The sequence below is a fragment of the Eumetopias jubatus genome, unplaced genomic scaffold (genome assembly GCF_037043125.1).
Source record: "Eumetopias jubatus isolate StellerSeaLion01/CBP00866 unplaced genomic scaffold, mEumJub1_p1.0 scaffold_9, whole genome shotgun sequence".
Classification (NCBI taxonomy): domain Eukaryota; kingdom Metazoa; phylum Chordata; class Mammalia; order Carnivora; family Otariidae; genus Eumetopias; species Eumetopias jubatus.
In genome coordinates, this window is record NW_028274815.1 from 58136190 (window position 1) to 58162762 (window position 26573).

Sequence of the window (26573 nt, forward strand, 5' to 3'; positions counted from 1 at the left end):
TTTTAAAGATAGGCATGGTTAGGGCAAATGAAGTTGAGGTGAAGAGACGCTCTGAGGTAACAGCATGTAGGTAGGAATCAATCATAGGAGGAAGATTAGTGTCAGGGTTTTGTAGTCAGGTAGACCTAAGTTCGTGTTTGTCCCAGATTAGCCATTGAAGCACCTTGGGCAAATCTCCTTAAGCCTTAGTTTGTCTTTAAATGGGGAAAATAATAGAGCCTTATAAGTTTGTAGTGAGAATTAATGAGATAATATTTATGTGGAGTGCTTTTCTTTTATCATATGTCTGACTATAGCAAGTTTCCAGTAAATGTTGACTGCTAATGTTTTTGCTGTTGTTAATAATAACAAAGGTAAGTTACTCCATTTAGCTAACATATTAGGATGGGTGAACCGAGGAATGGGAGATATGCTGGAAAGACAGTGAAGAGTTTTCACTGCCAGTGGAAAGCTAACCAATTTAAGTTAGGCTTATGAGGTGTGACTTACAGTCAGTAAAATTTACTCTTTCTTTTTTAAATTTTTTATTGTTATGTTAATCACCATATATTACATCATTTGTTTTGGTAAATTTACCCTTTCTAAATACAGAGTTTGATAACTTTAACATATGCGGTAGTAGAACTACCACAATCAAGATACATAACAGTTCCATCACTGTTCAACATTCTCTCAGGCACTTTCGCAGTCAGTTCTCTCCCCACATCCAAAACCTTGAAAACCACTGATCTGATTGTCATCTGTGTAGTCTTGCCTTTTCCAGAATGTCCTTTACCTGGAATTATACAGAATGTAGCCTCTTGTCCTAGGCTCCTTTCATTTAGCATAATGCTTTTGAAATTGATAGTATGTGTTAGTGGTTTGTTCCTTTTTATTACAGAGTAGTATCCATTGTATGGATGTATCACTATTTGTTTATTCATCCATTTATCAGGGGATAGACCTTTGGATTGTCTCCAGGCTTTGGCTATTATGAATAATGCTGCTATAAACATTCACGTGCACATCTATCTGTGGGTACACGTTCCATTTCTCTTGTGTAAATACCTTGGAATAGATTGATGGTTATATAAGAAATGTAAAACTTTATGATATCTTTATAAAAAACTGCCAAATTTTTTTCTAAAGTGAGTATACCATTTTTTTTTCCCTACTTGTGATATATGAGAGTCCTAGGGGCTCTTCATCCTCACCAGCACTTTCTGTGGTATGTCTGTTTGTTTTTTAATGTTAGTACTCTAGTAGGTCTGTATGGAGTGATATCTCATTGTGGTTTTAGTTTACATAATAATTTATATGTTGAGCATCTTTTCACATATTAGTTTCCACCCATGTCTTTTCTTTGGTAGCGTGTTCAGACTTTTTGCCAATTTTTAAAAGTTGGGTTGTTGAGTTGTAAGAGTACTCTATATATTCTAGATACAAATCCTTCATCAAATATGTGTTTCCATAAGTATTTTCTCCCAGTCTGTCACTTATCTTTTCATTTTCTTAACAGTGTTATAGAAATGATAGTTTTTAAATTTTGATGAATTCCAGTTAGTCCTTTTTTTCTTTTATTGTTCATGCTTCTTGTGTCCTATCCCAAGAAACCTACCCAAGTTACAAAGATAATTCCCATTGTTTTCTTCTGGAAAGGTTTATTGTTTCAGGTTTTATATGTATATCTGTGATCCATTTTTAGTTGATTTTTGTATATAGTACAAAGTATGAGTTAGTGTTCTTTTTTCTGGCTAGTTCCAGCACCTTTTGTTGAAAAGACTGTCCTTTCTTCATTGGCACCTTTGTTGAAAATTGGCTGTTTTCCTGTGGGTCTGTTTTCAGACTCCTATTTCATTGATCTATAAGTCTGTCTTATACCAATACCATGTCTTACTGCCTTAACTACTGTAGCATTATTCTAAGTCTGGGAATCAGGTAATGTGAGTCCTCGGGATGTGAAGCCTTCTCAGTGTTCCCACCCCTCCTCCAGTGGTAGCCAATCTATACTTTGAATGGATTTTGATCCTGGGCTTAAAGGTATTTTTTTGTTTCTATTCCTCACAGCCCTGGGAATGAAAGAATTTGGTGCCCTTTCTCCGTGACTGTAGGTTTTGCTTTATATAAGAGGAGGGTGCAGGGAAGTGGGCAGCACTTGTTCCTTTTCTCTAGTGGTGGCCACTCGCCTCCTGCTTGTCTATGAGAGTGATTCTGTGGTCTCTAGTTCTGACTCCAATGTTGCTTGTGAGGACCTTTTGGAATCCCATGGAGGAGAACTTGTGCGTGCAAACTCCCCTTGTGACCAGCGCTCTCATTTACTGTAAGCATATACTATTCCGTATTTGGCCCTTTGGGAATTTGTTAAAAATGTCAGTTGTTTTCTTTCTCTTTGTTTCTGTGGTGGTCACCTCTTCTTCCTATGCTCTGCCAAAGTGAGACAGTTCCTGTGCCCCATCTCTCCTCAGTGGGGCTTGTCACTCTTTGGAATTAGCTCCTTTGGTTCTTGGGACCTCTGTTCTCTGAAGGGTTCAAGAAAAGTTATGATTTTGTAAATTTTTACAGTTTTTTTGTTGTGAGGGTGGTAGAATATTCTCTTACAGCTTTCTAAATTTTAAACGGAAGTAAAACCCAAAAGTTTTTAAACTAACAAATCCCATGATTAGAATTGCACTGTAGTAGGATTTATCAGATAGTATGTAGAATAGATTTGAGGTGGTATGGCATGTCCTCTGTGTGGAATACTTTCACTTAATTTTTTTCATTTGAAGACTCAGCAGCCCAGGTGTGCTACTCGGGAAGCCATCTTTGCTATTGCCTAAGTGACTTCACCCGTGTTCCTGGAGCATGCAATGTCCACTTTCTGGAATACCAACCAGCTTTTAGGCTGTCAGCTCCCCAGAGCTCTCTGTCTCTGATTCATCTTTGTACACTCCAGCTAGCATAGTATCTGACACATTCATTCAGTCATACACATTCACATACATACACACACACTCATACACCTGTATACCTATGTACCTATATACACACATTTAAGAAAATATGCATCCAGAGCTTACTGAGTACCAGTCTTATTAAATGTTTATTGACCTCATCATATCTGGACTCATTAAAATGTGACTGCGTTTTTTCAGGTGAGAAGTATTGAAGATTCACCCACGGCAGTGAGACAGTTTCGTCCCCTGAAGGCATTCAGAAGTGTTGGGAACATACAGTTTAGGAAGTGGGACAATACTGGTAGCTAGTGAGTAGAGGTCAAGAATGCTACTGAACATCCTATAATACACAGGATAACCCTCACAACAAAGAATGAGATAGACCAAAATGTTAGTAGTGTAGAGGTTGAGAAACTCTGACCTAGAATATTAATGTGCAAAATAATCCGAAAGTACATTTGATGACCCTTAGATTCAATACAAGGAACCAAAGAGGAGGAATAAAAACTTAGTTGGGGATTTCCAGTCTGTGTGAGCAGGAGGATTGTAATACAAGCAATAGTAATGGAAACAGGAAGGAGAAGCAGGTTTGGGAAAGTTCATGGTAAACTCAGTTATGGTATGGAACATTTAGGAGATGTGTGACTTAAATTTAACAAAGTGGTTCAGGACTAGAGATAAATTAGAAGTTGTTAGATTGAATGAGATTGATAAGAGAGAAAGAGGGGATGATAGGGGCATTAAGATTGAAAAAGCGTTGCATTTAGGAGACAGGATACAGAAGAGGAAGGTCAGGAGGGGAGGAATCAGGGAAGCGCTGCATTACATGAGGAATGAGGACCGGGTTTCAAGGGTGAAGGTGTGTGAACACTGCAGAGCAGTGAGTAGGGAGACCAGGAAAGTTACTAAATTTGGAAGTTAGGATGTCTTGAGTGATTTTTGCACAAATTTCAGAAGATCGTTAATAGTGGAGGAAGGTGGTTTGGGTGGTGGCAAGAACCAAATTTTAAGGGTTGAGAATAAAGAAGTACAGTGTCAAGTTTCAGTGACTGAAGAAATGATGGTGAAGCTAAGATGGAAAGAATAGTATCTTTAGGGAAGGCAGGGCTGAAGGAAGGTTTTGGGAGTGTACTAGTTACCTAGAGCTGCCGTAACAAATTATCAAAGACAGTAGCTTTAAAACCACAGAAATGTATTCTTTCATAATTCTGGAGGCAAAAGTCCTAAACCAAAGTGTTGTCAGCCATACTCCCTCTGAAGGCTCTAGCAAAGTCTTTCCCTGCCTCTTCCTTGCTTCTGGTGCTTGCTGTCAATTGCTGGCATTCTTTGGCTTGTGGATGTATCATTCCAATTTCTGCCTCTGTCTTCACGTGGCCATTTTCCTTCTGTGCGTGTGTGTCTAAATTTCCTTCTCCTTTCTTTTATAAAGACACCAGTCAGTGGATTCAGGGCCCACTCTAATCCGGTATGACCTTATAAGGTTCTAAGTGAACGTGAATTTTGGAGGGATACTATTCAACCCAGTACAGGGTGGTATTTAAGATACAGGGATGTTACCATAATGAGATAACTACTTCATACCCACTAGGATGTCTAAATAAAAAAGACAGTAACAACTGTTGGTTGAGGATATGGAAAAATTGGAACCCTCATACACTGCTGAGTAGGATATAGCTCCTTGGAAAAAATTTTGACATTTTCTCAAAAGATTAAAGTTATCATATGACCCAGTAATTCCACTTCTAGGTATACACCCAAAAGAATTGAGAACATTTGTCCACACAAAACCGGTGCAGAGTGTTCATAGCATTATTATTCATAATAGCCAAAGAGTGGAAAGAACCCAAATGTCCATCAGTTGATGATTGGATAAATTATGGTACATTCATACAATAGAATATCATGCGGCCCTAAAAAGGATGAAGTACTGATGCATGTTAACAAAATGGATGAATCTTGAAAGCATTATGCTAAGTGAAAGAAGCCAGTCACAAAAAGCCACATATTGTATGATTACATTTATGGAGATTAGTGGTTGCCAGGAACTGAGGGGAGGGGGCATGGGGAGTGACTGCTAACGGTTATGGGTTTCTTTTGAGGTGATGAAAATGTTCAGAGGTAAATAGTGATGGTTGTATAACTAGGAGTCTACTAAAAACCAGTTAATTGTACACTTTAAAAGGGTGAATTTTATGGTGTGTGAATCATATCTTAAATCTGTTATTAACAAAAAAGATAAGGGGATGTTTTATATATTCCTAGGTTGAAGAAAGGTAAAACTTTAGGTGGTCACAACTTTGCTTATTTTGGACCCAGTCACATGGTGACTTCTGCATCATTCTGCTAAGAGCAGTATATTGGAACTCACCATTTTAATAAACTATATAAGATTAGTACATTAAATTATTTATATAAACATTAATATAAAAAGCCCAGATTTGTCTTATAAAAATAGTACATAATTTGTGAATTATAAAATGTGGGCCAAAGATGGTTCTCTGAATACCAGTATATTATATTATTATATTAATATCCAAATGTAAGGATAGTAAAATGAATTTACCTAAGTTTAAAATTTCAGTGTAGGTCATTGCTGAGAAAGTTTTCCTTTACCATAGTTAGGATAAATATGATTACTATATTGGCCTACCTATAAAACAAAAAGAAACTTTTAATTCTGCCAGAGTCCTATTGATTTGATATGATCATGTTGACACATTCTGAAAATCATGTTTAAAAAATGATCTGTTAATTTGGAGGGCCTACTTTAAAGATTCATCATTGTATATTGAGCCAGATGGGTAGCTAACATTTTTTGTGTACTTTGTGTCAAGCACTGTTTTGTGTTCTTGTAAGCCATCTTTTTAAGTCCTCACAGCAAGCCCTTTGAGATATAGAGAAATGAAGTAACTTACCCAGTGTCACATAGCTAAGAATCTGAAGAGCTGGGATTTGAACCCAAAGAATCTGTCTTAAGGGAAGCAGCCTCTGTTCTTAGCCACTAAATTTTGCTGGCTTTCTCAAAGTAGATTAGGATATTTAATGAAAAGTTCTTGAGATTTGCATGAATAGCACAGATCATAGAAGTGTAAGCTTCAACTCTATCAGTTAGGCATGGAAGGGCTGAAAATATGTGTCTGAGGGAACGGTGGGGACAATAAACAATCCAGAGGACATGAACATAATTCTCATTATTTTTCCCTGCCAGTATGAGGTGAAAGCTCCCGTTCCTTCTGCCTGTTTCAGGAATATTTGTAAGCAAATGGCAAAAATGCATGAAGCTATATTTGATCTTCTTCCAGAAGAACAAACACAAGTGAGTAATAATTCCTAACACTGCTTTTTTATATATAACATATGCATGCAGAATTGGAGTGTTTTTACATACTTTTGGTACAGTTAAGCCTAGTTCATATTCCAGTTGGGGCGCCTGGGTGGCTCAGTCATTGGGCGTCCTTCGGCTCAGGTCATGATCCCAGGGTCCTGGGATCAAGCCCCGCATCGGGCTCCTTGCTGGGCGGGAAGCCTGCTTCTCCCTCTCCCACTCCCCCTGCTTGTGTTCCCTCTCGCTGTGTCTCTATCTAATAAATAAATAAAATCTTTCCAATATGATTATTTTTTTCAGCTGTTACATTGACATGTGGAACATGGATAAAAATTTCTGATTTCAAAATGCGCCTGGCTCCAACAGGCCAGAGCAGTAATTGCTCTGCTGTATGTCAGCAGTTGTAAAAAGCAGATTTTTCATTTGTCCATTGAGTATCAGAGATGCCAGATTCTACCTACATCATTCATTATCAGTTTGAAAATCAGAGTTGCCATCTATCAACAGTAAAATATGTTGTTGTTGTTATAATCCAAATGGGATAGTGGAGGAATTAGTTAATGGAATTAATGAGATGACACATAAAGTAACTCAATCAGTATACTTCATTAATATTTGTTAGATCAGCATAAGTGATCGGTAGTAGGCATAAACGAGGAAAATAGCATAATGGGTAGTCTTTGGCACCTCTCACCTATGAAGTACCCTCCCTTTGTCCCGACTGTCTTCCCCTATATGAGTGTTACCACAGAGTTCTCTGCACTGTTCACCGACTCACCTACCCCACCCCTAACTTGCTCGGTTCCCCTCTCCTGGTATTTTAAAGATTCCTGTATTTTTTTTTCCAGTCTTTACCCACCTTAGCTTGTTCCCTCTATACCAGGTTATCTCATTCAAGCCTAGTTGTAGAATGATACAGTGTTAGAATACAAACCTAGTTGTATGATGAATTTTCACTGGGATTTTTGTTCTTCAGACAAGTTTGTTATTTGAGTTTGCCTCTAATTGGTTAAGTACATGGAAGTGGTATTTGGGAGCAAAAGGTAGCTTTCTTAGTGTCTCTTGCCTACTCTTTCTCCTGCTGGTCTCCTTTCCCATACCACCTCAGACTTCCATCCTGCAGTAGCTCTTACTGTTTTTCTTCATGCTTCCCTAGGTTTTCATTAATCATTCCGAACTCAGGCTTCATCCAACTCCTTTGAGGCTCACTGAGAATTGCGGAGCTATAAGATAGGGAGCACCCACTGGGTCTCTTTTTTTCTTCCCCATTTCTTCCTAGTCAAGCCATCCTTCTCATTGCAAGTGTAAGATCTCCCACCTCTGACATTCTGACCTTCTGGATTTGTCATCTGAGTTCTAATTATGGCCAGATCAGGGAGCTGGGCATACAGGTAGTCCCATGTGTTTTTATCTGCATCGTAATTTAAAGGGAACTCTTGTCAAAGCTGGGCAAGAATTAGACTTTATGTCAGTATTATCAGTTGAATACTAGTAATTCCATAAAACTTCCATAGATGACTCATATATATTTTTCCCCATAGAAAATACATGTTATTCCACAAAATCGCTTCCAAAGATTAACTATAAACAGTTTCAGGTCAGGTATTTCCCACAGAAGTTTTGGGCCATTGCATCAAATACCTGCATGCAGGAGCAATAAAATACTTTCTAGTCGTTTTACCAGTTTAGAAGGATGAAAGTATCTTTGCTTCTACCATTGTGACTTTTTTTCCCCTATCAAGTTCATATTTAATATATTGCAGAATTCTCCATTTCTTTTTGCCTGTCATGGTCGATCCCACCTTATATATCCCAGAGGACTTCTAAGGGGCAGAAAGGCAGTGATAAGTTGTATCACTAAAAGAAGTACTGCTGATAAGGGGAAAAAGAGCTTTTATCCAAAAATGTAGAAATATTATACTAAAATAGCAACCAGATACCTCAGGGGAGCTTCTTAAAAGTATATGCCAAAGCAAAGATATTTTAAAAATATTTTCTCCAAATATTGATATGATACTGATAACTCAGATGCTTATGTCTTGTTTCAGTAGAGCTTTAAGAAACCATTTTATTTCTTTTCCAGATGTTATTTTTAAGAATTAATGCAAGTTATAAACTCCACTTGAAAAAGCAGTTATCTCATTTAAATGTGATAAATGATGGAGGACCTCAAAATGGGTATGTTTTCAACATATTTTTACTTATGTGCTCCCATATTGGATTGCTTGATTGGTTTTTACTCATTATGCTGTCCTTCTCCACTATAATCATATCGGACCACCACAGTGGTAAAATCAGCAACTTTTTGCCTTTTTTTCTCTGTGGAGAAGATATCTGTATCTGCCTGTGTGTCCACATTAAAGTGTTTTATAAATGGTCAATTACTTAACTTACATGTCTGTTTTGAGGCAGTGTGGGTCAGTAGCACCTCCTTATGTTACCCAGTAGTCTCTCCCTATGCAGACAGGACTCAAAGTCCTACTTTGTAGCTGTGTGACCATGAGAAATTCCACTTAATTCTGCCTTATTTATAAAATGAGGATAAAATGTGCTTTAACTCTTTCATAGGGTCACAAAAAATATAGTATAAGTGTATATGTCCATTTTATTGTAAACTGTTGAACAAATTGTATGTATTATTGATGAGATAGTGTAATTATATAAAACAATTTAGAATCAGAAAACTTGGGTTAAGTTCTGCTGCTTACTTGCTGTGTGACTTTAGGTAAATCACTTACTCTGTCTGTGCTTTTATTAGATTTGAAAATAGGGATGATGGTAAAAAGTACCATCACAAGATTTTTGTGAGGAGCAACACAGATAAAGATACGGGGAAAAGATTATACAAAATGCAAATGCATTGATCATGAAACTACACCTTAATATGATTTCCTTAGTGTTAGCTGTTCCAGGGGTTTTTAAGGAATATTTTTTTCCCTGTTAAGTTTCAGGCTTAAATTTTCAAACTTATAGGAACAAGTGACAAAATATATTTTGGAGTCAGGAATTGGCCCTGTCCAATAAAACAAGTACACTGAACTGATTTTGCAAGAAGTATTTGGAAGCTCCAGACTGCTGAATCTGTTGGCCACATTGAATTTTTTGATGCAAAAATCTGATCTCTCCCTTATTACCTGGTTCTTCTCTTTCTTATTTTTAACAATTGTTATTTTCAAAAATTTCAAAGCCACAGAAAAGTTCAAGGACAGTTTATGAACACCAAAACCTCTCAGAAACTGTTTTTAAAAAACTAGTATTTTTAAGCCCCACTCCCCTCATAACCTTCTACTTTTATTCCCATAGCTAAATCTGGGTTGGTTGGTTGGTTGGTTGGTTCTGACTTCTGAAGCGTCCAAGCTAACTCATTACTTATTACTTTCTTTGTTAATATAGCTATTTGGGGGTTGTACCACCTTAGAGATCTTCACTGTCACATACTTTTAAAGACACTAATTCTGTGTAAGTCAATTCATGCCTCTGAGTGATCCCTTGAAAGATGGAAGTCCCTGAAAATTAACCTCTAGACTCTAGCCAAAGACATAGCAAACTACCTGCTTAAAAGAAATGTTTGTTCCTGAGATGGCTCTAAAAATGTACTTTTTCAAGAATGAAATTGACATAACATGAAATATAACCATTGTACAGCTAACAATCCAGTAGCATTTTGTGCATTCACAAGTGCATTCTAGTTCCAGTTTGTCCAGGTGATAAAACAGGATCAACACTTAAAACAAAACCCAAGAGGAAATCCTCTACCCATTAAGCATTAAGTTACTTCCTATCCCTCCTTCTCCCCAAACCCTGTGTTTTTTGATGAGATTTTATCTAAGACATTTTTAATAAAAATAGACATATAGAGAAAAATATTTGTATTGCTTAGAATTGACCATTAACATTTATTTTTGCTTGAAAAAATGTTTATGTTAAAAAAGAAAACAAGGGGCGCCTGGGTGGCTCAGTTAAGCGTCTGCCTTCGACTCAGGTCGTGATCCCAGGGTCCTGGGATCGAGCCCCGCATCGGGCTCCCTGCTCCGCAGGGAGCCTGCTTCTCCGCGTCCTTCTCCCTTTGCCCCTCTCCCTGCTCATGCTCTCTCTCAAATAAAATCTCAAAAAAAAAAAAAAAACAAAAAAACCCAAAACCATTCCAAATGAAACTGAAGTATCCCTTGACCCCATCTCCAGTCCCATTCTCTTTCCCCCAACCCGTAGTCAGTATTTTTAATAAATTTGATCTGTATTCTTTAAGTCCTTCACATTATCTTTGTATCTTAAGAAAAGTAGGTAGCACTGTTTTATAAAATTAATTTACTTATATGGTATATTGTACATATGCTGCTTACTTTTTCCTACTCAGCATTGTAACTGGTTTATCTATTTGATATGTAGGAATTGTCTATTTTTTGACTGCTTTTTATTCTCCCACATAAATCAACCATATTTAATGTAGCCATTTCCCCAAATGATAGATTTCTAGGTCATTACTTTTTTCCGTTACAATGATGCCACAGTGAAGATCTATATACATGTCTAATGGTGTGACCATTTCTTTGGGGCATAGATACAAGTTGATGAGAGCGTATGTACATTTTCACTCTACGAGGTATTGCCCGAATATTCTCCAACGTGGCTGTACCATGTTGCCAACATTTGCTGTTAGATTTTTAAATGGTTGCCAGTGGTATCTTGTTTTGATCTGCATTTCCTAATGTTTGTCATCTTTTCATATATTTATTAGTCATTCAGGTGTTCTCATCTGACTTTTCCTGTTCACTTTCTTTGCTTATCTTTGAGTATTATTTTTCTTGTTTTTAGATATTTGCATATGCCCTAATCAGACTAATCCTTTGTTGGTTATATATGTTGCAGATATCTGCTTTTATGTTAAACAATTTTCAACTTTGATATAACTGGAAATATTTTTAAGTGAACAATTATGCTAATTTTATGCTTAGTTTTTAATGTGAGGACCTTGCCTTAGAAAGGCTTTGTTCTTTTTTGAGCTGTTGTCAGTTTCACTGTACTTAACTGACCATATTATCTATCACAAGTGTAATTTCGAATCTTTTTAAAGCACCCAAATTAGAGGAGTTTTAGGTGAAAACTATGGTCCTTATTAAATTCTGCCATGTGATAAAAGGTGAAACATTAAGTACATAAGTCCAAAGCATTTATAAATTGGACTGTAGTACAAACATTGAGGGTGCTTGTACTCTACAGAACTTAGTGTTCATTGTAAAATACTGAAGCTGGATTTCCTCTTCTCTTTTACAAACTACTAAATCAAGGTCTATTTGTTCCTCCATGGGCCATATCTGTCAAAATATACATCTACTCAGACCAGTCCCTATTTTATATGCATGGAGCTTTGATAGTTATCTGAGTGCTGTTTCCTGGAATGTCCTTTCAAGTATAGACATTAATGTGACATCTCAGTACCCAAAAGTATAAGACTATTTTTTCGTCTAGTGTTGCTAGATGTATCAAGTGTTACATCTAGTAATACATATGCATGAATCCCAGCTTTCATTTAACTTCTTTGGATGTCACTCAGGAAACCTTGGGTTTCTTTCACTTGATTTCATTAGTCATATACATGTACAGTTGATCCTTGAACAATGCGGGGTTAGGGGCACCAACCCCCCTCGCAGTAGAAAACCCACACGTAATTTTTGACTTCACTAAAACCTAATACCCGCTGTTGACCGGAAGCCTTATCATTATCAGCAGTGGATTAACACACATTTTGTATGTTATATCCTGTATTCTTGTAATAAAGCTGGAAAAAAGGTTTTGAAAATCATAAAAGTACCTTTCATGCTGTACCGTGTCAAAAAAAATCTGTAAGTAGACCCGTGCAGTTCAAACCCGTGATGTTCAAGGGTCAACTGTATAGTCTAGTGACCACTGATATTTCATGCTGTTTTAAGATAAATCTATTTTATTGGGCAGAATTATGAGACCAAGTCCAGGCTGCACTGGTTTACTCCTTTTCAAGATATTTATTGTTGAAATAGAGCACTCTATATGATAGCAGGAATCCTGCTAAGAAATATATTGACATTTGGTCCCTAGGAAATCTGAATTTTAAATAATAGTCTAGCAGTTACGATAAGACTTGACTATGAGCATTGCTTCTTTATCCAGTAGAAAGTGTGAGATTAAAAATAGTTTTCTCTCCAATATTTAGGTTGGTCACAGCAGATGTAGCTTTTTACACTGGAAATCTTCAAGCCTTAAAAGGCCTTAAAGATTTGGACCTAAATATGTCCGAGATCTGGGAACAGAAGAGGTGATGACATACTGGAAAACTGGGTAGCTCATCTGACCATGGGATGTGTATGTTTATGAAGAAAATGTGGATGCCTGTGATTCAAGAACTGAACCTCGAACCCAAAGTGAACTGGGATAGGGGAAGGGGAAAAGGAAAGTATCAGTGTTGGGAAACTGGGATTCAGTGGGATCTACAAGGAATGCCATTTTTATGCTTCCTTCAGTGAGGAGTAACTGATCAGGTGTCTATAACATTTTTCATTCTCTCTGGAAACAGACTCAGGTTTCTTTGGACCAAATCCAAAAGAACACATAGCTGTAACACAGCTGTAGTTGACTAGAATGCTCTGTATACTTTATATTAAAAAATGCTTTGCATTTCTTCCAGTGCAATGAAATTCATATGGTGTCCCACCTTATTTAATGATGGTACAATTTAAAATATTAAAATCTTAGTCAACCTCTGTAGAAAGTTTTCTCTATGAAAGTAAAGCTGTTTGAAAAATTATTTTTTTACAGATCTTTCTATAAAAAATAAACATCTTTTGATTGCTTGGATTTAGGAATTCAATTTTTGTTTTAGTGACCAATGTCAAGTTTCAGGCCTTGTGTGTCACATATTTAATCTTTCTACCACCACTCTTTGTCAACTGGGTAAAGCCTTCCAGAATAGTCTAAATACTTGAAAGTCTGATCACAGTAAATAAAGAATAGATATTGGCATTTATTTATGCAACTACTAATTTAAATACTTTTCAGAAGTGGTATATGAAAGGCTGCAGTTTAATAGCTGTATTTTTATAAAAGTATCTATGAAGGGTTGGTTTGTGGGCTTTCTATTTCTAGCAAATGGTAATACATTTTAATATGTTCTGCCTATTTATGAGTTCTCATTTTAACATTTAGATAACATATGAAGTATGGCCCCCTTGCGTTCTTGTTTTTAAAAAGTTACTTTTGATGTGTATATGAACGAAGACCAGGGAGAAAATAGAACTTTTAAAAATATAGACTGCTGTGTTGGGGCCAGAAATACAAGGTGATGAGTAAGTTATTTAAAGATTTTATAATACCTACCTTCAAAACTAGAATCAGCAGCACTCTACAACTGAAAGTGCCTGTGCCTCACCTCATACCAGGAATCTTGCCTCACCCTGTCAAGAGTGCCTAACCTTGTGATTATGTACAGTGAAATAATAGTCTTATTTTGTGCTTTTCCATTCCCTTAAAAGGAAAGCTTGTTTTCTTTATCATTACTGAGGTATGTCATTGGTTCTTAAACTGTCTAAAATAAAGCTGTAAAAAATTATCAGACTTTATAAGGCAACTTCTTTTTAATAGTATACAGTAAACTTTAAATTACAAGCAGCCTACTCAAAAACAGATATGTAAGAATTAGAAAATGTAATTAATCCTTAGAGAAAAGCCACAAACTACCAGCAGAGCTGATTTGAAAGGTTATTTGTGAATATTTTCAGTCACAACAAGAAAGCTTCAAGGAAAGGGAACTTTATAAAGTTATCCCCCCACCCCATCGTACTAGAGAACAAGGATGTAAAAGAAATACCCTACCTCTAGCCACCCCATCCCTTCAGCTGGAAAAAGAAACATCACTTTGTTTTAATAAATGGAGAGTCTATGGAAAGCATGGCAGGCATCCCAGCCTTAGGACTAGCTGAAAGGCCTTCAGCTTTATTCCTATGGAAAGAATGATGTGGTTAAGATTCTTAGAAATGCAAAAACTAGATATGTTAGGTAACTGGTCAGTGAGTACTTAAATATTTCAAGAGCAAATCTTCCAACTGATCCAGTAACTGTTTTGCAAGAGTAAACCATTTTTCTTCACCATTTCGTAAAGTTAGCATTGAAAGTGTACGTGTGCACATGGATTGCCTCACAGCTTTATTTTTGAAATCACAAGCAATTCAAAGTGACCATCACTGAGGCCTCTGTTAAAAGATGTTCCAGCCTCTGTTAAAAGATGTTCCAGCAGAGCTGCCCCAGTTTTAAGATTAAACAGTATTGCACTTCAAGATGAACTTTCAGGGTCCTCTTCAAAGAAGAAAAATATTGCTTCCATCTGTGCTTTTCTTCGACTAAAAGCATATTGCAAAAAAAAACTAAGAATTAACTCCTCAGGGTACAGTAACATAGTAAAGTACCTGCCGATTTTAGAATCCTAGAGAACATTTCATTGTAAGAAACTGTTTAACCCATAATTAGTATGAAGTGTACACAGTATTTTTCATTTCAGTGGTCCAAGATACGAAGGTTCCCTGATACAATCTTGTTCTCTAATACTGCTCCAGGTGGGATGTCGATTCGGTCACCGTGATTTGCAATGATGATAACTGTTCCCTACAAAACAGAAGAGTGTAAAACTGCAGCTGAAACACAACTGATTTTCTTACAATTACCAAGTTTATGCTCCATTTACAGTGGAGCAGTTGTACTTATTAGCAGTTTTAAAGTAGGAAAAATAACATGTTAAGGAAAACTGTATAATGTGTCCAAGAATCCTGCCAGTAGTTCTAGAGACCCTGCCTCCGTATCAGAGGAGTACCAGGGGTTGAGAAGTGGGCCCTGTGCCACAGCATGATGGGCCCTTTCAAAGAACTACCTTCATAAAGATACTGAGGTGCTTGGTTTATATTTACATGTAGGTTTGGGTTTGTTTTGTTGGTTTATGAATATATTTTTCATGTCCTGAGACTATGTAGATGAGGCAGTATCAGCAATAAAGTTCCATGTACGTGTGTGTGTGTGTGTGTACACAGTATCAACAATAAAGTTCTATACACCTATATATGTATATATACACGTATATATAGGTCTGTATAGTTGACCCTGGAACAACACATGTTTGAACTGTCTGGGTCCCACTAACACGCATTTTTTTCAATAAATACAGTATAGTACTGTGTATGATTTTCTTAAAATTTTCCTATCTCTAGCTTCCTCTATTGTAAGAATACGGTATATAATATATATGACCTACAAAATATGTGTTAATCAACTGTTATCAGTAAGGCATCCAGTCAACAATAGGCTATTAATAGTTGCATTTTTGGGGAGTCAAGTTATACATGAATTTTTTGACTACACAGGGGTCACCCCCCCCAAGCCATCATGTTGTTCAAGGGTCGACTATATATACATACACACACACACACACACAGATAATCTTTTTGTTTTTCTAAGATCCTCATTTAAGGAGCTGTACTAAAGGAAGACCACATGTACTCTAGGTATGGGTTTTTTTTTTTTTTTTAATAGGAAAAAGCTGATGTATCTTTGGTTCTGAGCTTTAATATTTATACCTATAGTCCTTCCTATTTCTTAGGCTAGCATGATACTCATCAAAGTACCCAAGTACTACCGTATGTGAATAAATCTCTATACTGATGACAATCAATTACTTTAATAGGAATAGATTATATTCAGTATAAGTGAAGTTGTCATTTTTTTCTACTTTCATTCAGATTCAAATAGTCCTCTTTGCTGAGCTAATGCTACTTTAACAGTGATTCTCTTTTACAGACTGTCATTTCAATAAAATAGTACCAGTTAAATTACTTACTGGTGTTTGCTTTCAATTTGAATGCTATATTCCACAAAGTTCCTATATACAACAATTATGGTTGTATTTTAACTATGTTGTATATCTATGGAAGATAGTTATTAATACTAAATACTGTGGTAAGCTATTTCATTTTAAAAATTATTTATGTCTTATAAACATCTGGTATAGACTAAGAGGTATTCTTTAAAATAAAGGTAAATTTAGGACTAGAAAATGAAACCTGTTTTGTAAAGGTATAAGAACTGTAATTTTCTTCAGAACAACACACCTTTAGTGAAACATTCTTGCCAAATGTCACATCTCCTGAAACTGTGAGGTGATCCAATTCAAGCATATCTGGTATACTTTCAAATCTCCTTAGATAATCCTGAACCTGAAAGAAACAAATTGTTTCAAAAATGGGTTAACAGAAAAAAACAGGGATTAAATTAACAAGATAGTTTACTTGAACTGTGAAAACATTCTATTTATGGCCAAGCTCAGGCCATCTATGGGAAGAACCTATTTATTAAGCATTTGTTAGATGCTAGATGCTGTGCAGGAGAGACCAGGATATATGAACACTGTCCCTACAATCAAGCAATTTATGACACCACTGAGCAGATCAGACATTAATAAATAAATAAACAACATGCTAAGAGCCCAATGAGTAGTTCAAATAATCTGGAGTTTAGTTGGAAAGAGATCATTGAAGCAAGCTAGACTGGAGCTGGGCTTCAGAAGAAGTGGAATATTTCATGCACAGCAACAGCACGAATTATCAAATTATCATTACAAATGATTACCTTTTATTTCCTTAGATTTATAGGCACTTTGTAGAAATTGTCTTATAGGGCCTTGTTTCCTATTTTGCTAAGAAAATTAGAAGCAATCTGCAAAATTGTTATATGCAAACAATGAATCATGGAACACTACATCGAAAACTAATGATGTATGGTGACTAACATAATAAATTAATTTAAAAAAATATTAGAAGCAATCTGAAAAGGTCCATTGACTTCTACCAATGGGCTACTTGCCCTCTAGCCCATTACTCTGTCCCTTCCTAGTACTGGGTGTACTCCAACTTAAGGCCAGGCCTTCTTATGGCCTATTCAAAGATATTGTCCAGTGATTCTTTCTCCCTCTTCAATGTTTTCTCTCTCTGATTGCATCAATTCCAGGCAATGTATAAATATCCCATATTCTTCCATCTTTAAAAAGCAAACAAACTCTCAAATCTTATATCCCTTTCTGTCTATGGCTGCAGTTGTTTTGCTTTGCTTTGTTTTAGGGAAAAATTCTTGAATTAGTTGTCTGCATATCTCTAATTTCTCCTGTTCTCTACTAAATCCCCTCCAGTCAGGCTCCAGAACTTCTATATTGATAAATCTACATAAATTCTCATTGATCTTGAACCATTCATCTTACTTGAATCAGCAGCAGCACTTGACACAGATGATCACTCCCTCTTTCTTGAGACATTTTCTTAATTTGGCTTTCAGGACACACACACTCATGGTTTTCTACCCAATTCCTCATCTGTAACTCTTCAGTGACCTTTGCTGCTTCCTCTACCTCATCCCCGTCCTCTAAGCCTTGGACTGTCTTAGGGAATAGTCCTCCCACCTCCTCCCTAGGTGATCCCTATCTCATGGCTTTAAATACCAGCTATAAACAGAGGATTCTCAAATTTACCTGGCTCTTCCAGATTTCTCCTCTGATCTAGAAAGAGTCATAAATTTGAAGGTCTAATAAATACAGTATCTCCAAAATTGAATTCCCCATCCTGGTCCCCCTAAACCTACTTCCCCCATCTCCATAAACGGCAGGAAAGTCCATGCTTCCAGTTGCACAGGCTAAAAACCCTGCAATCACCCTTAACCTTTTCTCTCTTGCACTCCCATCTAGTCCGACTGCAAATTCTGTAGGTACAACTGTCAAAATTTCTCAGAATGTCAACATTTTTTCACTATTTCCACTGCCATCACCCCGGTCAAAGCCGCCATTTCCTCTTGCCAGAATTCCTGCAACAGCCTATTCCCTGGTCTCTCTGATTCTACCCTCGCTCAGCAGATTGGTCACTTCACCCCTTAGCTCGCAACTCTCTGATGGTTTCTCATCCACCAGGAAAAAAGAAAAAAAAAGCCACCCACATTCCCAGTATTTAGTTACAAGGTTCTACACATTAGGACTGTTCCCTGTCTGACCCAACTACTCCCCCCATCTCTCACTTGCTTACTCTGCCCCAGCCATATTGTGCTCTGTAAAACTCAGAGCAACTAGCCATTGCCCACTCAGCCCCTGTTCTCAAATTAGGGCAGCTAACGTTCTTATCTCCTGCAGGATACTGAAAAGGCTAGGAAGATTGAGGGGGACATGAAGAGGGAAAGATGAGGCTGGGTAGAAAAATGGCCAGGGCGCCTGGGTGGCTCAGTTGGTTAAGCATTTGCCTTCAGCTCAAGTCATGATCCCAGGGTCATGGGATCGAGCCCCGCATTGGGCTTTCTGCTCAGTGGGGAGCCTGCTTCTCCTTCTACCTGCCGCTCTGCCTACATGTGCTTGCACGCTCTCTGTCAAATAACCTGTTTCTAAAACAAAAAACAAAAAAAAAAGAAAAACGGTTGGCAGTACCCTCTCAGGATGTGGGAAGAGGCTGGGTCTTTGTACCACCCGGATTTTCCCAGCTCAACCAGGCTGATAAGAGGCACCCAAAACAGGGAGAGTCCTAAAGTGCCTGATGTTATCCTGGAAATTGCAGCACAGCCACCGGACCCAGAATCATCCCCCATCGATATATGAGGCAGAACATACCTCCACACCAAGTGGCACTAGCCTACAACCAGGACTAGAATAGGCCTGGAGGGCCGAGCAGGACTCCAGGCCAACCACAAAACACTTCATTAACTTCACGATATTTGATGTGATGAAATGTTTTGAATTCCACTTATGATGCTGGGGTGGGGTTTTCCTATACTTGCTCTTCTCCCTGCTTGGAATGCTATTCACGCAGTGTAAAATTATACCAACACCACCGCACCCACACATTCCCTATTCCTGCTGCTTTTTCTCCATGCATTTTCCACCACTTGACATAATATACATTTGCTTATCATTCTTACCCCACTAGAATATTCATGAAGGCAAGGATTTTAGTCCATTTTATTTACTGCTAACTATCCACAGCACCTGGAACACTGCCCAGCACATGGTAGGGGCTCAATATTTGTTAAACCAGAATTAACATTCTCCCACTGATGAAAGCAGTAAATGGTTTTACAAGAGACATAAAGTAAAATGTCCCAAAATTAAACGTTCTTTCCTACTCTTTAGCAATCAGATTTCAAAAGTGAGTTACACCTCTATCTTCTATGGTTGACTCCCTTTAAAATACAGCAAAGACAGAGGAATGTAATAGGTCAGCAGCTGAGTGTAACTAGACCCCAATTCACATCATTCCAATCATTTTTATACTTACACATTTAAGAACTATAAATTCACATGTATATCGTATCTATAATTACATACCTTTGTAAAAGAACTGCCTAATTTAACCAAGGGTACTGTAGGAAATTCCCGCTTTTCACTCATTGTCAAAGATCCTGCATTAAGGCTATAGAGGTTTGACATCACAAGCAAGAGATCTGATGTGGTTTTGACAGGTAGAAAGCGGCTCCTAGGAACATTAATACCTAGAGAGTTCTCAAAACTTTTAATGGCAGCGCCTACTGCAGTCTCTAACTGAATGACATTCAGGCCTCCATCCAAAGTCTGTAAGAAAGAAAAGCAGGCAGGGAGAGAGGAGAAATAGGTTTTAGCAACTTAGTTTCATGTGGGCTGGTTAATATTTGGGGAGTGGTTTCAGAGATCCATTGAAGGAGACAGAATTTTGAAAAGTGACATTTAGCAAGTACCTACCATACGCCAGGTGCTTAGACATACATGGTGTTTTTTTTTTTTTCAGCATCGTAACTCCTGTTTAGTAATGTTTCCATTTTATGATAAAGAACCGAAGGTTACAGAAAACTCATGCGAGATTCCTGTGGCCAAAAGGCCTTTAAGTGTCAGAGCAACAAGTAAGACCGAGGTAGGTTCTCTACTTTTGGGCCCAGTGCTCTTGCCACTACCACAGCCCTGTGTCAAGTAAGAGCACCAAGGCTTCACACTAAAGAGAAGGTGTATAGACTCTGAAAGACAGGGCCAGGAACTGGAGTGACTTACTAGGCAAAAAGGAAGGACCTGTGAATAGATGGGCCAGAGAGAATGGGCAGTGGATCTGTGTGTAGGGAGGCAAGGGCTGCACCTCTGGCTTACCTTTGGATTCACAATGATCTCCATATCAATAGCATTTTGCTCCTGCAGTCTTTTAACTGCTTCAAGAGAGATCCATAGATTGTTTGTGTTAAATATTTTGAATTTTGATACAGACTTGAACTCGTCAACATGTGCTTTTGGCACTTGAGCGATTTCCACCAGTCTCAATTTGCCTTCATACTGGGTGAGTGTCCCACCCTAGAAAGGCAGAGAGGAGTGTGTGAGTACCTCCACATCTCTCCCAGTCATAACCATACCACACTATTTCTAGTCTGTGAAAGTGTTAGAGAAAAGACATTGATGATAAAATCTCCCAGAAATAAAAAGTTTTGGCATTGATTCAATCTTTGATACACAGCAACATACATATGATGGTAGAACCAAAGAAAATATTCAGGTTGTCATTTTATACTATATACCCACCCTCTTGTCCACAATAAAAGCCCTGGGAGTACATCAGAGTCTTCCTCGCTTTTTGAAAGTCTGCTACAGGAACAGCCATTCCTCTCATTCCCAAACCACCGTCCATCACTAAATAACTAGTCCTACTACCTCAGACCCTGCTCTGATTGGCTCTAGGATAGGAGGAGAAAAGGGAGGACAGAGGCACAAGGGGTGAGGAGTGGCCCCCTGAGCGGCCTCAGCTTAGAGATGTTCTTACAGTCATGAGGCCACAGCCGTGTGGGGAGAGGGGAATGTTCACTCACGCGTCAGGGGGCACTGCAAGAGGCACAGAACTCCCGCCTAGGGACTGACCATTTTAGTATTCACACTCTGCCCATTTCTGTTACTCCCTGTGGCTACGTAGTAAAACCTTGTGTACTATTTCATGACCACTATACATGCAAAGTTAAAAAAACATTTTTTTTTGCAACTACAGAGATACTACAGTGATTAAAAAAATATATAAAAATGCATAGGTAGAAAACAGAAATAGTACATTTTCACTAAAGGAAAAATGAAATAAATACACTTAAGCACCAAACTAGAAGAATATCAAAGGTCTGAACAAAACATTTGAAAGTGCTTTCACTTATCCTATAAATACATATAGAACTGTTTTCAGTTAAAATCGCCCATACAGATCACTCAACAATACTGTTAAGATTCAATTTATATACATACAGTTATGTCAGGTGGAACTTAGGGTACCTTACAGAATACTATGTCACTGTCTTACAGTGATGTTACCAAGTGGATGAATGTGTTGTTTTGTTTACCACTGAAACTTTTCAATTAAAAAAAAGCATCTGAACTACATAACCTATGCAATGTGAAGATGTGACTCCCCCAAACTTTCAATATTTACCTTTACATCTGCACGTGTTTTATTTGTGACTTCCATGACAAATTCACAGGGTTTTCCATTGGGTGGGTTCATTAGATGATTAAGAATATAAAGATCCACGGTGGCACCCAGATTATCTATGTTAGACACAAAAATATACTCTTTGCCTTCTCCTTTAAGGGTGTCAAGCAAACCAGAGTTGTAGAAACTGGCGTAAATATCACCATGACCTGGAGGGTACCAAGCTTCTGTATTTTCCCCTGAGTATGAGACATCCTTTGCTACAGGCAGTAAAGATTCTTTATTAATCCTCGGGTACCTTAAAAAACAAACAAACCAAGGTCTTTTTCTATATCGATTCTGTAAAGCATTCCAGACCTTCAAGTAAAACAATGCATTTAAAGTTAAATAAAACTTTCCTCCTTCTCAGTCTATCAATAGTAATTTAATCACAGGTAAACCCATTTAAGAAAATCTCTTATCTGTGTTGTCCAATAATCAGTTTCCTAGATCATAATATTTGCTGCAAAAAAACTTCCATCATTACACAGATGGGAGGACACCTCATACTTCTAGGGTATTAATAGATTTGATGACTCTACAAGAGAAGAAATACATTAAGTAAATTTCTCAAACTTCTTTGGTCATAGAATTTTTCTTTCCCCTCCAAGTTTGGAAAAATCTGCCCATTCTTACAACCATGTATTCAGGGGTCACATCAGTGCTCAGGGACATCTGCTCCCTACCACGAGGGAGGACAGGTGTGGGGGAAACAGAGGAGCTAGCACTGTAACAGACCAAGGACCAACCAGAAGATGGAGGCGGAGCACCTGCAACATAGCAAGTGTCCACGAAAACAGATGAAAACAACAAGAAACGGTACAACTTTTAGAAGCACCCGTTCTCTAGAAAATTCGTATGGACCCACATTTACTCTTAGATGGAAGACTGACTCCTCCAGTTGCCTGGGCTTTATCCAAAGTCACCATCGGAAGCCCTTTCTACAGGCATACCTCAGAGATACTGCAGGTTCAGTTCCAAACCACAGCAATAAAGCAAGTGTCGCAATACAGCGAGTCAGGTGAATGTTTTGGTTCCCAGGGCACATAAAAGTTATATTTACACTATAGTCCATTCAGTGTGCAGTAGCATTATGTCTAAAAAAAATGTTCATGCCTTAACTTAAAAAAATACTTCATTGCTCAAAAATGCTAACCATCATCTGGGCTTTCAGTAGGTCAGACTCACTGATCACAGATCACCATAACAAATACAGTAATAAAGAACAAGTTTGAAACTGGGTGACACAGACACAAAGTGAGCAGATGCTATTGGAAAAGTGGCACCAATACCAAGAGACTTACTTGCTCAATGCAGGGTTACTACAAATATTCAACTTGTAAAAAAAAAAATGCAGTATCTACAAAGCGCAATTGAAGCACAATCAAACAAGATATGCCTGCACTTACTTTCCCTTCCTCAAAGTAGAAGATTTGTTTCCAGGATTTATTAAATTTCCCCCAAGCCTATTCCGGATGTTGAATAAATTTCTTCCCATATGAAGGAAGGTTATCAATATTGTAGAACATATAAAAATTTTCATCCACCCATGTGGAGCCCAAATATGCTCTCAGAAAGCAAAGACCTAAGCCATCCTCAAATATTCTGGACATGGAACAAGCAGATTCTCTCTTAGGAAGAATCACAGAGTGATTATAACAATCACCTATCTATGAACAAGTGTTCAGCCTTTAAAGACACTGAACATTTTCAAACATGAGTTTTTGGCACATGTACATCTTGAGGCTGCTCTATTTAAACAAGACAAAGAAATCTTTGTTTCCCAGGAGTAACACCCTCCATGCTTTTTATTACTTATTGTACCTGCTTTGATTAAAAGTGTAGATTTTCACACGACAGTGATTGTACTTCTGTAGTATTTTTTTTGTATCTTCATCCGTGTTAAAAGAGTTCATTAGAACAAGAGGAACATCTGTATTGTAGGTTTTGTTCAAATGCTAGGGAGGAAAATAACAATCAGATTACCCAGACCTACTTTTCTTTCACTTAAAAATTTAAAACTCGTAGGCTAATCACAAAGTATCTAAAACATCACCTATGTGTAGCCAAATACAAATATTTAGCATAAGCCGGACATTTTGCTAAGCAGTTCACCACGGACTTGCTCATTAAATCACAATCCTATGAGACGGAAACTTTGTCTGCAATATACGGATGGCTAAATTAAGGGCCAGAGAGGTGGCAGGTCATCGGCAGAGCCGGGACACCCACCATGGTCCGACTCGAGTTGTGTGCCCAGCCAGTGCCCTGTGGCCTTACTGGATAGGCAAATGCTGACGGAGCATTTACTCTGTGTCCAGAGCACAGTGGGGATGAAAGTACAAATGTTACAAAGACATGGTTCTCTAGTCTCAGGATTAATGTCAAGAACTGTGAATCGCACCCCAGCTGAAATCTTTTCAATCTCTAGGAAGAGTTAAGAGGCAACACAGAGTGAGAAGAAAGTAAGGTCTCAGAAGTCAGACCGTCCTGTGTTCACAGAGGGAATCGGGCAAGTAAATCAACCTCTCTGTCCCTTGGTTTCCTCACCTGTAAGATGGGGACGATATAAAGAGTACTTATCTTACAGAGTTGCTGAGAGGAACAAATGAGTCATTCATGAACAGAGCTCAGAATAACTCTCAGTGTACGTCCCGTACAGGCTAGGTGACCGTTGGCCGCCGCTGCCGCTAGTGTTACTACTGCAGCTGCCAGCACCGCACCGGACACGAGAGAGAGATGTGAAGAAGATGCCCCCGAAGAACTTATGGCCCACGATTAACGACTTCATCATAACAGAGATGGCAAGGAGAGTTCTAGGCATCCATGGCTGCCAACCAGATACGGAAGTTCTCCCTGGCCTCCCAAAAGGGGTTAATAAAGCCAGACCATCACAGCTGTGATGAAGGCTGCCATCCAAAAGAAACGGCAGGACGAAGGTGGGGAGATCAAAGGAGAATCCAAAAAGATCCAGAGATTTCAACAACCACAAATGCTACTTAAAGATCAAAAGCTTTTATTTTACATCACCCTAAGGATTTGTCCTTGGGAACACCAGGCCTTTTTATATACTAATAAAGAAACTAAAGATAGCAAGCTCCTTGACTAGCTCAAATCCACATCTGTTATTTTGTAAGGTAACATTTATAATAACCTAAAACTGGTTTTAGTAGTTCATGAGAAAGGCTGAATGTTACTCACTTCAATTTGCTGAACAGTCAGATCCAAAAAGGTATTCTCATTCCTCACACCGATCAGACTTTTCGGGCCTTTGCAGCCCATGCTGGTTCCCAAACCTCCATTGAGTTTCACCACCACCAGCTTGTTCAGCACGGAAGATATATTATCAGGTAAGCCTCTGGCCTTTATCTTTTCATAGGGTTGAATCTGAAATTTAAAAAAATTACAGAATTCAAATAGCTTTATGAGAGGTTAAATCCAATCAATCTCAGGGTTATTTCCATGTGCCCTTAAAGAGTTTGTTTTTCTCCATGGAAAGTTTCAACAACATTTCCTTTAATGTCCACAAGTCCTTCTGGTACTTACTTAGAGGCAACTGCTCTTGCACAAAGTAGTTCAGTGGTTCATTTACATTAGAATGGAGTACGAGAAGGGGGAAAGTTACAGTCTACAAAGATTTGTCTGGCTCCTGAGGACATCTAAGTTGCTTGGACTACCTTTAAAAACTTAAGAATTCTCAATTTGCATCAATATAGTAAATGGGATACACAAAACTCATCATATCTGCAAATATTTCTGGTGCAGTATGGATCTACTTCAATTCTGAAGAAGTACATATATGATCATACATTATTCCTTCTCCCGAAGGAGGCAAAAACCAAAACCAAATGCCTTCTCCTCCATTCAATAGTAAGCCCTCAGAGGAAGAAGGTGGCATGCGGTTTTTTATCATATTTCTAGCTATGTAACAAGGATAGAATTCCTTAAGAATTTAACTGTCAGGCATCACTGTATAGAAGATCATATTGGAAAATTGTGTTCTCATTGCTCCAAAAAATACCCTGATGGGGTAGGAAAGGCAAGAGCTGAGGTTGAAGAGAATCCCCTCCTCCCTGCACCCTTGTGTATTTCTGGGAGCACAGAGCATTACTCTTCATGCTGTGAAGGGAACAACCACATAGTGGGAGCCCAAATTCTTATGTTCAAAGCAGGAGGCACAAGCAAGTCTAAAGATCTTTTATAACAAGAATGAAAGCTTTTGAAAAGATCACGGTATACTCTCTAACCATTTACAGGGCTTTTTGTTGTTGTTGTTGTTATCCTTCTTTAAGGGAATACATCATCTAATGTACTTTTCAGTTACATCATTATGGTATAGTACAGATAATAATTGAGGGGACTGAAGAAATACAACCATTATAGTAAGTGCTCAATTACTATGAGCTGAGCTGTTTTTGTTTGGCTACCTATAGAGGCTGTGTGGATGGGTGAGGGATAAAGTCTGTAATTGGGAAAGGAGTTGATGGACTCACATTCCAGTAATTAGGCTTTGGAGGCAAAAATCCCTTTATGCTTCGTCAAACACATACATGTCCTATGTCGACTCCTGACCACACGATTTCTGCTGTTAGCAGTTCTTTCCACACAAACTAGTCTTGCTTCTTACTTCCTCTACCTTGCAAGACACTCTGTTAACTGCCAACTGCAGACGAATGCACTTTTTGCTTGGTATAAATGCTGAGAAATAAGCACTCTTCTCTAAGACCCTCCACGGATTACCACCCCTAGTTATCACTCATTCTGAATTAGTTCCTAATGTGGTAGGATCGCCAATCTTCCTGTTAAGTGCCACTAAGCAGTCTTCAGCAGTCATTCATA

At 38.1% G+C, this 26573-nt stretch overlaps 2 protein-coding genes across 6 annotated transcripts in view; one reads left to right on the top strand and one right to left on the bottom strand.

The window, feature by feature from the left end:
- Window positions 1–14641, top strand: part of VPS54 (VPS54 subunit of GARP complex) — a 90744-nt gene extending 76103 nt beyond the window's left edge. For all 4 annotated transcript variants that reach the window (XM_028093844.2, XM_028093847.2, XM_028093845.2 and 1 more), the window contains 3 exons: window positions 6124–6231; window positions 8324–8418; window positions 12428–14641. In XM_028093844.2, coding sequence (XP_027949645.1) covers window positions 6124–6231; window positions 8324–8418; window positions 12428–12533 — 309 coding nt within the window. In that variant the 3' untranslated portion in view covers window positions 12534–14641. The remainder of the gene's footprint in view (window positions 1–6123; window positions 6232–8323; window positions 8419–12427) is intronic.
- UGP2 (UDP-glucose pyrophosphorylase 2) overlaps window positions 13826–26573 on the bottom strand; it is a 70589-nt gene continuing 57841 nt past the window's right edge. For both annotated transcript variants that reach the window (XM_088026506.1, XM_088026505.1), the window contains exons 4-10: window positions 24936–25121; window positions 23559–23692; window positions 21696–21993; window positions 20387–20584; window positions 19601–19843; window positions 16362–16466; window positions 13826–14868 (exon numbers count right to left, since the gene is read on the bottom strand). In XM_088026506.1, the coding sequence (XP_087882632.1) occupies window positions 14761–14868; window positions 16362–16466; window positions 19601–19843; window positions 20387–20584; window positions 21696–21993; window positions 23559–23692; window positions 24936–25121 (1272 nt within the window). In that variant the 3' untranslated portion in view covers window positions 13826–14760. The remainder of the gene's footprint in view (window positions 14869–16361; window positions 16467–19600; window positions 19844–20386; window positions 20585–21695; window positions 21994–23558; window positions 23693–24935; window positions 25122–26573) is intronic.